The following is a 15,412-nucleotide window of genomic DNA, read 5'->3' on the forward strand; positions in this document are numbered from 1 at the left end:
CAGTTCAGTTGCTCATTCGTGTCCGACTCTTTACAGCCCCATGGACTGCAGCATACCGGGCCTCCCTGTCCATCACCAACTCCCGGAGCTTACTCAAACTCATGTCCATCCAGTCGGTGATGCCATCCAACCATCCCCTCCTCTTTCCACTTTAGTGAATGAGAAAACTAAGATTCAAAGAGGCTAGATAAACTTGAGCATCAAATCACTCGTAAATGGCATGCTGGGAATTAGACTCTGACGCCATTCAACTCATGGGCTTCCCAAGTAGCTCAATAGTAAAGAACCTGCCTGCCAATGCGGGAGACACAAGAGATGCAGATTCGATCCCTGGGTTGGGAAGATCCCCTAGAGAAGGAAATGGCAGCCCACTCCAGCGTTCTTGCCTGGGATATCCCATGGACGAGGAGCCTGGCGGGCTACAGTCCGTAGGGTCACACATAGACAGTCGGGCGTGACTTGACGAGTGGACACTCCCGAGGCCGTCTCTGTGGTGTGGGTCTGCACTCGGTGTGCACAGAGGGACTTCCCCAAACGTCCTTCCCTCACTCACTGTAGCTCATTGCCTCACCAGCCTGCCTCTGGATTGTGGTTTTGAGGGCTCCTCCTCCGTTGGATTATTTTTTTTTTTCTCAAAATCACCGATATGTATTTTTGTAATAACTGGCAGGGGCTGCATTTGTCAGAGTCACAGCATGTTGGTAGCGTCTTCTGATGTGCGCGGATGTGGAGGGATAAACAGCCCAGCTCTGTTGGCTTCTGAACGAGGAACAGCCTCGTGCTCACTTACTCTCCCCTCCTCGCTCTCCCAGGAGAGGTGACTACACGGCGGCACACCGTGGCGATGGCTGAGTTTTACCGGGATCTTCTGGCCAAGTCCCTGTACAGTCGTCTGTTCAGCTTTCTGGTGAACGCGGTGAACTGTCGCCTCCGCAGTGACGAGGAGCCCAGCAGGTGGGTGTGATGGACGCCTCTCACACGTCCTTCCCGCCAGGGCGATTCAGCCAGGCTTGCTCTTAAAGATGCTTCCTAGTCCAGTGTCACTAGAACATTTCATTTTAGTGAGGTGATTCTACTTTCAGGATTTCAGAGACTGTTTTTTTAAGGGATTTGAGCCCCCCACCCACTCCCCTAGGTGAATTAATCAGTCATGTCTTGTGCATAGAGATGCAAATGCCTTCTCTCTGGGCTGAAGCCATACGCGGCCTTTTGAGCACCCAGAAGTATGAAGAAACGTGTACATCTGGGGCGAGGACCGTTTGAGCATATCTGCAGCCCTGCCGCTGTTGAGACGCCCGTGTCTCTCTAGACCCGATGGGATGCCGTGTTTCAGCTCGGTCATCCCTCCTGTTTCCTTCCTTTTTGGGGGGTTATTTGATGAAGCATCTCTATGGTAACCACGTTGACTCCTGGCCTCGGTCATCTTTAAGCAGCAGCTTTTCGGGGCTGTTTGATCATCTAAAAACGACAGATCCCCTCGGCACCTTGCCAATGGAAGGCTTTGTCAGTATTCTCATCACTAATGATGACCTTGGGCAGGGCAGGCCCCTGGAAGCGAAATCACGTCCAGGAGTCTTTACACGTCTGCTGGTCTTTGAACGCCGCGTCCTGAGGGTTTCTTTGTTGTCCATACAGACTTCACCAAACTCCTGAGAGCCGCTCCTTTTAGAGGGTCCCCGGAAAACATTAGCACAGCCCTGTATTATCAGGAAAGTTCTTAAACACACGCAGACATCTCAGAAGACTCCAAGGACAAAGGCATACTAAAATTCTCACTAAAATATACACGTAAAAAAACCCAGAGCACTGATCGGCATGTTCCATATATGGTCTGTGACTTGAGGGTCACTGTAGTGTTACCTGCATTTAAGCAGATAATCCGTAATCTTGGATGTGGTGAGGACTCTGGATTTTGTCATTATTTCTTGCTACCAGTTACTTTGTGATTTCCCTTTAAATATGAAGACGATTCACAGGATAATACAAGTAGGCTAAGACAACCAAATGTGTCTTGTATGCAATTGTTGGCTGTTCTGCTGAAGCTGACATTGCAACCCTTAATGTATTTAAGTCCCACTGCAGGTAAGAACTTTTGGAGAAGGCAATTGCATCCCACTCCAATACTCTTGCCTGGAAAATCCCACGGACGGAGGAGCCGGCTAGGCTGCAGTCCATGGGGTCACTAAGAGTCGGACAGGACTGAGCGACTTCACTTTCACTTTTCACTTTCATGCATTGGAGAAGGAAATGGCAACCCACTCCAGTGTTCTTGCCTGGAGAATCCCAGAGATGGGGGAGCCTGGTGGGCTGCCGTCTATGGGGTCGCACAGAGTCGGACACGACTGAAATGACTTAGCAGCAGGTAAGAACTTTTAGGAAATTTCCATTTGCCATTTAAATCTTATAGAGACTTAGATTATACAGTTGGAAAAACTGACAGAAAGTCTGGATTTTTGACTGCACACATAGGAAAACACAAACCTTGGAAAACACTTTATTTGCCTTTCCGTGGGAGCACGGCTACTGTGTCAGTGTGTGGGTTATGATGTAAGTCTTAGCTCTGTGTTTATTTACTAAGTGAATGCATAGGGACAGGGATTATTGGAAAATTAGAGATAAATTAGTGTATCAGAAGTTTGACTTCTAAAAGACAGTGTTCTCATTTGAGTCATAACTCCCCTTTTTTTCTTCTCTGTTTCTCCCATGACTCACCCAAACCTGAGTTTCAATACAAATATAATGCATAGAAAGGTTGTATTTGCAGTATTTTTAATTTGTTGAAGTTCATGGAAAGCTTATAGATTTACAGAACCATTTCCTAAGCCACAGAGAAGTCTCAAAACTTGGATAAACTTGGGATAGACTTATTGTTCATGAGTCCTCAACTTGCTAAAAATGTTGTAATTATGTCAGAAAATCTGTATTATCTATATATATCTGTATCTCCCTGTGGTTAACATTGGCAGGCACGCTTTATATTAATAGGACATTTATCACAGTATATAATTTTTGTAAAATATGCGAGAATAAATATAAATAAGATGTACTCTAACAGGTTGTAAAGGGAAAATAAGTGACATTTAAGTAGATGACATGTTTGTTCCTAGAACGCTGAGTTCATTTTCTGGATCATAGTAGAGTAGGCACAGTATTATAAGGTTATACGTTTAAAAAATTTCTACTTTTTCTACCTTGGTTCCAAATAGGTTTATTATCCTTGTGATTATGAAATGAGATACAGATTCTTCCTAAGGTATAATGGACAATAATAACTTGAAAATGTTCAAATGATAACACATTTTTGCATCTCTCATAACTGGACCTATTTCCCAATCTCTGCATTTCATATCCAGGGTTGAATTACCAGTGTTAGACTTTAAGTTTTTTTGTTTTTTCCCTGCACCGACATCATCAGCAGAGTTTTGGTATTAACATGCCTACTGTAGAGGCACCTGTAAGTTAGAGGGTCTTGGGGAGGCAGAGAAGGTGTGGAAACTTTGGGAAATTTCTTCAGATATAGAAACCTCTAGTTTATTTTTACTCATTTTCACCATGAGTTCTGAATAAAGTGGTTTATATATACGGGGACACCTGAGGAATATAACCTGTGGAACAGCCCCCACTTTTTACCGTAGAAGTACCTTAACAGTAAGTATTGATAGATGGAAGGTTATAAGTAGGTGATGTTTTGGAGATAACTCAGTAGAGGAGCAATGAAGACATGCTCCATTCACTCATTCATTTATTCCTTTATATCTGCATGATCTGGAACCCACATTTTTGGAGAGCACAATTTGGCATGCAGATTATAAGACAGTAAATAAACTGAGTTTCAAGCATACATATGGAGATTTTTTTGTTTGTCACTGAGCCTTTGAAGTCTTAAAAATGCTTATATTACATTCTTTTGATATTTTATTTGAGCTAAACATAAACATGTAAGTATTTGTGATTAATTACTTCAGTGAATCATAGAAAATTCGGAGAGCTCTCCAAATGTCGCCAGATACCAAACCCTCCAGTTCACTCTGACCCATTTCCATCCTGAGTTCTCGTGTCTCCAAGCCGGCCCCTCTGGTCAGCGCCTGGTGCTGAGAACTCTGCTTGGTTTCAAGCATCTGCTGCTGCTAAGTCGCTTCAGTGGTGTCCGACTCTGTGCAACCCCAGAGACAGCAGCCCACCAGGCGCCACCGTCCCTGGGATTCTCCAGGCAAGAACACTGGAGTGGGTTGCCATTTCCTTCTCCAATGCATGAAAGTGAAAAGTGGAAGTGAAGGCGCTCAGTCGTGTCCCACTCTTAGCGACCCCATGGACTGCAGCCTACCAGGCTCCTCCGTCCATGGGATTCTCCAGGCAAGAGTACTGGACTGGGTTGCCATTGCCTTCTCCCTTTCAAGGATCACCCGAGGATAAGAGAGATGGACACACAGCTGTCAGCACAGTGCTGGACACAGCAGGGTGGTTCCACAGCAGCATCTCGGTGGCCGTGGCTGGAAAGAAGCTTTCCTAGTTCATCCGTGGTGATGTGGAGCTTGGGAAAAACAGGCAAATGGAGGGCATGGTGGAAACCCTAGGTGTAGTCCAGACTCCTTGTTTTGTGTGGATTCTGTAATCTTGCTTGTTTGGAGAATAGCAAATAAAGGAAATAATTTAAGAATAGGGATGTTGCTGCTCAGGGAGATCACCTGGAGGAGGGCACAGCAACCATGCCCCCTCCAGTGTTCTTGCCTGGAGAATCCCAGGGACAGAGGAGCCTGGCGGGCTGCAGTCCAGGGGGTTGCAAAGATTCGGACATGACTGAGCGACTGAACTACAGTAACAAATCGAAATGCATGCAGCGAATCTGCGCTCGTGAGATTGTAGCAAGCAGTTTAAGTTTCATATTCAGAAAAATGGCACTTCTTCATAGGTGAGACTTGTTTATCTTTCCTAGACGCAGCAGGTGTTTCAAATGGGGAAAGAGTAGTGGAAAGAGTAGTGTGGCTACTCCTGTGCACCACTGGGATCTGAGGCGTGACTGTTGGCTGAGTTTAGAGGAAGCAGCGATGTTGGGTTACCTCTGATCAGTACCCACACCCCTCCGCTCCTTCCCTTCTCTCCTGACACGTCTGCGACACATTTGCAGAGTATTACCTGGGGTCCAGAGCGCAGTTTGTGGGCTTTGATTGTTGGAAAAATAAAGTCCATGAGGCTTAGTAATCACGGCATTTCCCACTTGGTGGGGGCTCCTTGAGGAAAAAGTCATGTAGTATCCTTGCGTGGACAGGCGAGTGAGTAGACAGAAACTGGCCACGTGGTGGAGGAAGCACTGGACGAGGGGGAAACTTGGGATCTCTGAGATGCCAACCCTGTGAGCACTGGGAGACAGGTGGCTGGTCAAATTGGGATGAAGGCTCCAGGCTTGAAATATCAAAGTGATCCTGCTTCTCATCGGGAGGCAGGGGTCACCATTCCAGGAACTGTCCAGAGGCCTTGTCCTTCGATCTGTAGATTTAGATTGATCCTGGAGAGAGAAGACGCAGGAAGAAGTTTAGAATAGGTATACCCGTGAGAAAAGCTGGACTATTTTAAACAGAGATTGAAGTTATTTTATTTGTTTTTTTTGTTTGTTTGTTTTGTTTTAAAATCCACACATCAATGCAATGATTTAATTCTTGAAATTATCAGGAGGATATTTTTGGTATCTTATCCCATTTCTAAATTCATTGTTGTTGTTCAGTCACTAAGTCATGTTCAACTCTGTGATCCCATGAGCTGCAGCATACCGGGCTTCCCTGTCCTTCACTATCTCCTGGAGTTTGCTGAAACTCATGTCCATCGAGTCGGTGATGCCATGCAACCACGTCTTACTCTGTCGTCCCTTTCTCCTCTTGTCCTCATTCTTTCCCTGCAACACAGTCTTTTCCAGTGGCTCAGCAGGCAAAGAACCTGCCTGCAGTGCAGGAGACTCGGGAGATGTGGGTTCAATCCCTGAGTCAGGAAGGTCCCCTGGAGAAGGGAATGGCAACCCACTTCAGTATCCTGGCCTGGAGAATCCCATGGACAAAGGAGCCTGGAGAGCTACAGTCCACGGGGTTGCAGAGTTGGATGAGACTGAGTGACTCACACTTTCACTTCTAAATTCATATGTTTTAATTTATAAGAAAGTGATTTTGTAAGTCAGCATGGAATGCCCTGGGTCTCCAGAGAGATTTGCATCATTGCATTGCCACAAGGCACATGTGTTCCCCAGCAGTCCGGGTGAGTCATTGTAAAGGATGGTGATGTTAACAGCGGGTCCTGGCGTCTCACAACCAGCACCTCACTCCCTGGCCTGAGGCGGAAGAGCAGAGGGGCATGGATTTGCGGTCCTGTCGGGGCATCAGGTGGGCACGGTCCTCTCCAGCATCTGACAACATGAGATGCATCGGAATGCATGCAGCGGATCTGCGCTCTTGAGATTGTAGCAAGCAGTGTAAGTTTCATACTCAGAAAAATGGCACTTCTTCACCGGTGAGACTTGTTTATCTTTCCTAGAGGCAGCAGGTGTTTCAAATGGGGAAAGAGTGAGGATAGCCTTGAAGAACTCTAAAGGCTGGTTTAAAAACAACCCAGCTCAGGATTTGAGATCCTATGTAGCTGCTCTGAAGATTGCCCCCCTGAACTGGAGTGGAAGCAGAGTTTTACCTTCACGCTCTGAGATGAAGACAAGGTGAATTCACTGGGCTAAGTGGATTTATGGCTCAAGTTTTCATTTGGGAATTTTTCTCAGCTTTGTTCTGCTGAGAACTCCTTGTGTGTAGTATTACACACAAGTAATTCATAACAAGTTATGAATAGTCAGTGGTGTATATACACATTGGTTGAATTTCCAAGGATTTTTAAACAGAATTGACTGTTTTGCTGTATATTATATTGAAATGATATAATATACATGATATGATATAATGAATCTTCTTTATGATTTCCATTTTTTTCTCATTGATGCAACCAGATAGCACTTAATGTACTTATGAAATGTTATAGTATATTTAGACTTTATTTAAGGTCAAAGTCCAGTTTGAGAATCTGATGAATGGAATAAATGCACAATTTTACATATAATTTTGGGGGACTCTCCTCTCAAAAAAAAAAAACAAAAACAACAAACAATGTCACTGGACTGTATTAACTTCTTAATGTGTTGATTAAATACCTTAATAAATTCTGAGATAGTACCGCCAATCTGGTTCATAGTCTCCTGCTAGTTTTTGAGGATTCTTAAGTCAAATAATTTGTTTGTAATGATTTTGTTGTTGACTTTCTTTTTAATTAGAAAATTGACTTTGTAGTTTTAGATATAATCTGTGATTGTTAAAAACATACACTGAGATACCCCCTGATAGATGTGATTTTTACTACACTAATATGAGGGTAAGAATGTTAATCTTTTTAAGATTATTTTCAGTAGATTAGATTTGCAGCTATAACTGAGGATTTGTCAAGGATCTCATCCATCAGGGACAGGAAGTCAGCGTCTTAGTTTATGAAACTCTCGGGGCCTGGGGATGGAGCCCTGTCCTCTGCATTACAGACAAACCATGAGAAACGTCTTCTAGATTCTAGTCCGTGCCCATACTGCTAGCATACGTCACCTGTAAATGTTAATGCTGTACCTAGAGTCTTAGGACAGTTTCCAAATTCTGTCTACAGGTTGTTTTAGCTTTTTGTGCAGCTGGATTTGTCATGCTTCCTGCACCATCTCCTCCTGTTTCCCAGGATGCAAATGTCTAAAAATTCAAATCAGGTGTGTGTGGCGGGGGGCGGTTATTTTTTTTCTTAAGTTGTTTAAACAAAAGATTTTTTAAATAAATGTCTATGAAATGGCAACCCACTCCAGTACTCTTGCCTGGAAAATCCCATGGACAGAGAAGCCTGGTAGGCTACAGTCCATGGGGTTGCAAAGAGTTGGACACAACTGAGCGACTTCACTTTACCTGACTTTTTAAAAGGACTAGAATGTAGCCATCAAGAGTTACAGATGGTTCCTACAAAAGTATCATTTGTTTCCTCTTTTGCAAGGAAGTCAGTTTGGTCAGGTTACTTCTTTGAGTTTAAAATTTGAAGATTAATCTCTTCCAGTGGCCACATCCACTGGTTACATCCCAGGCAACTGTAATCGCTCATTATTGGGACTTGAAACTCTCCAAAGGGCCTCAGAGCATCCACACGCCTGTCCTGCCCTGCCTCCTCAGAGATGGTTACCTTGGTCTTAGCCGAGGATCTGACATCATTCTCTCCAACAGGAAGTGTTAAGGTGGGCAGTGTTTCCTCTTTCCTGAGTCAGAGGTTGCAGAAAAATTTTATTGAAAAGAAGCAACACACTTTGTCAGATATCTGCTTGCTCCCTCCCCACCCCCTGCCCCATGCCTGCCAAATCTGTAATGGAATTCGTGTCTCCCTCCAGGCTTAAATACTTTTCCTCTTTGAGACCATCCACTAGCTGATCTGTATTAATTCTCAGTAGTTCAGGACAGGGCTTGGCAGGGCTGTGTGACCACTGAGAAGCAGAGGAATATCAAAATTAAATACTTTAACCCCACACATCTGTCCCATTATACTCAAGGAATCTCAGTGAGGAAGAATTTTTAATGCTCACTCCAGTATTCTTGCTGGAGAATTTCATGGACGGAGGAGCCTGGCGGGCTACAGACCATGGGGTTACAAAGAGTCGGACACGACTGAAGCGACTTGGCATGCGCACACACAGAATTTTTAAATTAATTAATTTTAATTGGAGGCTAATTTCTTTACAGTATGTGGTGGGTTTTGCCATATATCGATGTGAATCACCCACAGGTGCACACGCACACAGGATTTTTGAGACCAAAATAAGTTAACTATCTAATTGATAAACTGGGTGATGAGAAAATGAAGTAAGGAGAACAACGTCTAGAAATTAAATACTTTTCACCGTTATTTTGATAACAAAATTGGAAATTAGTTTGCACCAGGAAACGTCTGATCCTGTTGATATATTTAACACCACTTGTGAATCCTGAGTATATCTCATTCTCTGTTTCTCTCGTGTTTACCTGTCCTCATTTCAGACACGCAAGTACAAAGCAAAACCTGCAGCTGAAGCAGAGACTGAATGTGTAAATAAATCTGATTCAGACTCGAGTATCTACTTATTAGTTTTATCTTTCCCTCTTAGAACTTTGTTAAAATGATTATAAAGATTTAAGTTCTCTGATGGATATTGCACATCCAGAAGAAAGATAATCTGAAAATTTATACCAACACTTGTAAGTAATTAAGAGTTGGTAAAATGATGTTTTGTACACTGCCTTGTTAATTATGATGTAAAACACTTCTTAATAAATGAATTTATACTGTTAACTCCCAGATGCCTCATAGAAATACTAAAATACCTGCTGTGCCTTTGTGAGAAAAGGAAAATAGGCTTTTGAATTTTTTCCCCATTTAGCATGTAATACCTTCCTTCATTAAGTGTATTTGGGGGAGGTGAAAGATTATAATCAGGAAGAGCCTTACCTATTATCTCATATGATTAACATTTGCCACTTCTGCTTCAGAATTTTTTAACACAAAAGAAATAGAAAATTGCAGCTAAAAGCTGAAGTTACTTTTGTTTATCCTGCATAAATCCATCCTTCTCCTTCCTGCTCAAACACAGGAAGTCTGTGTCATCGATTCTGTGTAAATGTCCCACAGTTTTAAAAATTCATCTGGATGTTGGTGTTTCATAATAAGTGTGTAACATCATGAGTCATCAAGAAGTAAGGAAACGCTCTCATACAGTACACTTTATGCTGTGCTCCCCTTTTTAACCCCACATGGCTTTTGAGGTTTAACTACATTGATACTAATGAGCTAATTCATTCTTTGTTTCTGCTGCTTGAATTCCCTGCAGAGAAACCACAGTGCCCACATTTGCTTGCATTTACATGGACACTTAGGTCTTCTTTCCTTCTCAGTCACAATGTCACACCCTGAGATATCTGTTTAGAGTTTTCGCTGGGGTATATATTTAGTAGCAGAATTATGGGGAGAGTATTAACCTGCATTTCTCTGACTACCAGTGAGGTTTTACACGAAAAGCAGGTTCTGCGCTGCCCCCGTGGTGACGTGCTCGTACAGGCATGGTGGTCTTTGTTCAGGGATTTACAGTGACCTGACTTAGGCACTTAGCATAGTCATTCTTTTCCTACTTCAAGGTCATCTTACATTTTCCCCCCAAACTTTAAGATTTTCCATACATCAGGAATTTATTTTTGTTTATATGAGAAACTGATTTAATGTTATGTTTTAGATGGATATTCAATTATCCCTATCTCACTTATTAGAAATACTTTTTTACCCCCTCCTGATTTTTAATCTATTTGACTTAAACTGTATCAGTAATATATTGTTTTAATAAGTAAGTTCTCACAATATGTTCTTATTTTTCTTATTTATTTTGGTTATCTCTGGATCTCTATTTTTGCATATGAATTTTATAGTCATTTTGATTCAGTCCATTAAAAGATTCATTTGGGATTTTGTGGAGAAATATATTTATAGATTAATATGGAGAGAAATGCCCTTTTTAGACTGTTGATTCTTTGTTTTCATAAATATGAAATATATATATATTTTCTTATATATTTCTTTCTTCATACATTCTGTAATTTCTTAAATATGTTTGTGTTTTTTCTATCAATTTCTTGCACATTTTTATTTCATTCTTTTCTAATTACTTTGTACTTTCTGTTGCTATGACGAATGCTCTTTCTCTATTATATTTTAATTTGTTTATTGGGATACTCAATCTTGAGTTTCATATGTTGATCTTATATCTAGAAACCCTGCTGACTTTATTAGTTCTAATAATTTTCCAGTGGAATATCTTCATGAAAATGATCATAGTGATCTTGTCTTCTTTGTCTTTTTCGTCGTTCTGTTTATTCTTATTTTATTGCATTGGCCAGCACTCCCAGTACAGTGTTAAAAATTTCTGGTGATAGTAGACTATTCTTGTCTTGTGTCCAAATTAATGTAATACCTCTAAACATTTGTCAGTGAGTAATCTGTTTAGGTAGGAGAAGGCAATGGCACCCCACCCCAGTACTCTCGCCTGGAAAATCCCATGGACGGAGGAGCCTGGTGGGATGCAGTTCATGGGGTCGATAAGAGTCGGACATGACTGAGCGACTTCACTTTCACTTTTCACTTTCATACCTTGGAGAAGGAAATGGCAACCCACTCCAGTGTTCTTGCCTGGAGAATCCCAGGGACGGGGGAGCCTGGTGGGCTGCCGTCTATGGGGTGGCACAGAGTCGGACACGACTGAAGTAACTTAGCAGCAAATCTGTTTAGGTAGAGTTCCAGTAGATAATCTTTGCTGAATGTTTTCAACCATAATGGATGCTGTTTTGTTGAATGTTTTTCTTTTATCTATTAAGATTATTTCTCCTTTTTTAGCTTATGTGGCAAATTTTAGTGATGTATATTTTTTTGATGTCGAGTAATTCTTTATTTTCAGGGTAAGTCCTATTTTGGTCATGATGTACTGAATTTAATTCTCTAGTCATTATTTTGGATGTCTGCATTTATTTTCATTAATGAGATAAGATTTTTTTTTATAGAATCTTTTGATTTTATGTCTATGTTTCTGCTGTTGTTCAGTGGGGAACTTGTGTCTGACTCTTTGTGACCCCATGGATTGCAGCACAGCAGGCTCCTCTATCCTCTATTATCTTCCAGAGTTTGCCACAATTTATGTTCCTTGAGTCAGTGATGCCATCCCGCCACCTTATCCTCTGCATCTATGTTTAAGGAAGAATTGAGAGCATTCTGTTTTTCTTCTCTTCTAAGATGTTTTAAATGAAAATTATATATGCCTTGAGTGTTTGGTGAAATTCTCCAAAAAAATTTTTGAGGAGATGAAGGGAGAATTGACCTATGAATACTATCTTAAAGTGTGTGGCTCTAATCAGATTAGTTTCTCTCTTTTTAAGGTCATATATATTTTCTAGAAAATGGCCCACTTTAAGATTTTAAGTACATTCACCAACTAAATCACAGTTTTCTTTTGTTTATAATCTTCCAGTCAGTATCTCTTATAATTCTGGTTTGATAGCTTTCGGTCCTGATATTATTTATTTATGCCTTTGCCCCAGTTTCATTGACACGTCTTGCTTAAATTTGCCTGTATGAATTGTCTTCAAAACTCAATTTATTTGCCTTGTTGTCCTTCCTCATGTGTATGCTATTTATTTGACTAATCTTTGCAGTTTTATGATACCCTGTTTTGACTCTGAATTTTTCTCTTTTTTATCTGACTTCCTCACTGAAATGTTTGTTTCATAGTTTCTGATGATTTTGTTGACCTGAGTGTATGAAGTATCTTCTGCCTACTTAGTGCATTCCAGGAGATTTGTATGTAGCTCTTCCTTTGTTGTTTAATTCTAAATATTTTGTCTTTATTTTTGTTTCAGAGATTAAATAACAAGCAGTTTGTCAGAAAAATAAATTTGGCATGCCGTGTTTTTCCCTCCTTCATCCAAATTGAGAATTTTTTTTCCCATTAAGTAATGAGATTTCTTTGATTCTTATGGATATGGTAGGAGTGACTTCTATTTCTGCATAGACATTTAAATCATGGTACTTATTGCCATGACAACCAAAACTACACAATTTAGCAAAATATCTAAGACAAAACCTGCTTTCTAAATAATTCTCCTTCTGCTCCATTTCCTTACCAAAACACTCATATGTATAATGATTTCCTAAAGAGCTATGAACCTTTTCTTTGTAATTGCACTTTTTTTTCATTTTTTTGTGAGATACATTTTTTTAAAAAAATAAAAGGATCCAGAGAAATAAAAAAATGTGAGAGGTTTACCAAAGTTTCATGTATATTGTATTACTCAAAATTTTTTTAAATACTTCGTAATAAATATAAAATGATGGTTAAAAATTACCATCCTTATTATAAAAATTACCACATACTATGGACACAATAATGTTTAAATACAAATATTAATCATGATAATATGATAAATTATTTCAATAATAGGTCACTTATCAAACCAACAGAGAGCTGTGTACTTTTCCCTGAGTGCATGTGTTTAGGAGACATGAGGGGAAAAGAGATGATCTTTCAGATCTATGAGACCATGGCATTTTTAGTATTGAACACTGGTGCTTTTCCTTTTTGATAATGACTAGTATGTGATTTGCAAATATTATTTGAGGGCCAAATAGATCTAATAATGTATGTAAGAGATTCAGTGATGTATTAGGCTAATAAAAACCTGTGGGCCTTCTCCTGTAGCCCTGTCTTGAGCCAAGAGTGCAGAGGCTAAAGCTTGTCTATTTTATGCTGAGGGTGAAACCCATCGCTTTGCTAGCGGTGCCCGCGCTCTTGTTTCATTTCTCGCTGGGGAAATGCGTCTGGCCTCTGCTCCACCCCCGATAACCTGTCCTGCTGGGTAGAGTTAACAGAATCTGTATGCATTCAGCTCCTCCGCGCCTGTCGTTGGCGCACACTGGCAGCTCTGCCAGAATAAACGATGGCCCAGCACCGTTCAGAGGCGAGAGCAGGATGCCCCAGGCCGGCTCTCGGGGACCCTGCCTCTCCCCAAAGGAAAACCGGGAAGGAAACCTCCCCCGATTTAAATGGGGTGTGCCTTGTTCTAATATCATTTCCTCATGGAGGAGGATGGGCTTTTCAACAAAAGGACATTTTTAGTTTTTGTCAGCTCCAAGCTTTTAACTTTTCTCTCTTGACACATCGTCTTATTAAAAATACACTTTCCAAACCTGGCTTTTTCCTGGGTGCAGATGTAATAGTAGGTGGTGAGGTGCATTTATTGGAATGCAATAAATTGGAAATAAATAATAAATTGGAAATTACCTATAAACAATAAATTGGAAATTGCCTATAAATGAGCCAGGCTTTGAGCCAGGGATTATTGCAGCTAATGTTGACATTAGCATGTGGAAGGAATTATTGTCTCCTCTCTTCAGATAGGGGCTTCCCAGGTGGCTCAGTAATAAAGAATCCGGCTGCAGTGCAGCGGACTCGGGTTTGATCCCTGGGTCAGGAAGCTCCCCTGGAGTAGGAAATGGCAGCCCGTTGTAGTACTCTTGCCTGAAGAATCCGCTGGACAGAGAAGCCTGGTGGGCTGTAGTCCCTGGGGTCACAGAGGGGCGGACTTGACTGAAGCAGCTGAGCGTGTTCTTCAGATGGTGAACCTGGAGCGCAGAGGGGTTGAGTCACCCAGCTGCGAGGAGTTAGTGGGCTTGGAGTATGAACCCTGCGTGTCAGACTTGAAACCTGAGTTTTCCCAGGAACATCTCCCACATGGAAACGGTCAGAAAATTGAGTTTTTAAAAAAGCATAGTTTTAAAGCTACCTTTAAAAAATGTAAATGGTTTCTTTATTTCCTCCCAAGATGATAATTTAGAGTTAGCGTGCCTGTCCACGGGCGTGTCCCTGAGGATAGCACTGCCCTCTGTCCCTCTGTTCTTTGTATCTGGGTCTCTGTCAGCCAGCAGTGCGCTTTGCAGAACGAGGTGCACTTTTCAAACTACCCGTTTGAAAGGTGAGCGAGCTAATAAGTGAAGTGAAGAAGCGTGGGGCAAAACTGCCCCCGGCTGCTTGCATCTCTGCCTCCTTGCCCTGCCCAACCGCTCTGACACTTCTCTCATCAAGAGGTGAGGTCGGTTCTCTCTACCTTGGCGTCTGAGCGGCCCCTGTGTCTTGCTGTAGCCAAGAGAATACAACCAAGGTGAAGAGGCGCCAACTCTAATGCCTCACAAGAGCCCCCTGAGATCCCTGTCATTGCCCCTCACGCTTGAGCCCAGGTCCTTCTCGGGTGGGGAGAGGTGCTGTGAGCCAGCCAAGGGCTGGCCAACCCCAGGGCCCTTGGGGAGGAGGGTGCTGTCTTAGACCTGCCAACCCCCATCAGGCCACCCACGCTGACAAAAGGACCTAGAACCATAATGAGGACTTCCTGTTTTGTTTGGTCAGTGAGTTTTGGGCTGGTTGCTTACCAACAATAGCCACTTGCTGGAAGTCACTATCTAGTTAATTGAATTTTCATGGCGGTTCCTTTGAACCTCAAGTTGCAAGTGTATGTACTTGAAGGTGATCATTAGAAAGACAGGTGTCCATTTCCTGGGTGGTCTGAGGGATTCTGAGATGATTGTTGATCCCAGTTCTTCCAAACATTCTTCTCTATCATCATCTGAGGGGCAGACTAATCACAAACTTTAACGATCTTCAAAATCTACTATTAACTAGCAAAGATAATCCAAAGTGCTCTTTAAAATTTAAATAGAAGGAACCTCATAAAAAGAAGGGTTTGTATTCAGACAGAATTATTATGGAGAAAAGGAACCCTATTAAGAAAAGCATGATAATTTTGCAGTCTGTGTGTGG

At 41.8% G+C, this 15,412-nt stretch overlaps 1 protein-coding gene across 2 annotated transcripts in view; it reads left to right on the forward strand.

The window, feature by feature from the left end:
• MYO16 (myosin XVI) overlaps nt 1-15,412 on the forward strand; it is a 519,236-nt gene that overhangs the window by 321,137 nt on the left and 182,687 nt on the right. For both annotated transcript variants that reach the window (XM_027557960.1, XM_027557959.1), the window contains exon 20: nt 813-954. In XM_027557960.1, coding sequence (XP_027413761.1) covers nt 813-954 — 142 coding nt within the window. The remainder of the gene's footprint in view (nt 1-812; nt 955-15,412) is intronic.

Source organism: Bos indicus x Bos taurus, chromosome 12 (assembly GCF_003369695.1).
Source record: "Bos indicus x Bos taurus breed Angus x Brahman F1 hybrid chromosome 12, Bos_hybrid_MaternalHap_v2.0, whole genome shotgun sequence".
Lineage (NCBI taxonomy): Eukaryota > Metazoa > Chordata > Mammalia > Artiodactyla > Bovidae > Bos > Bos indicus x Bos taurus.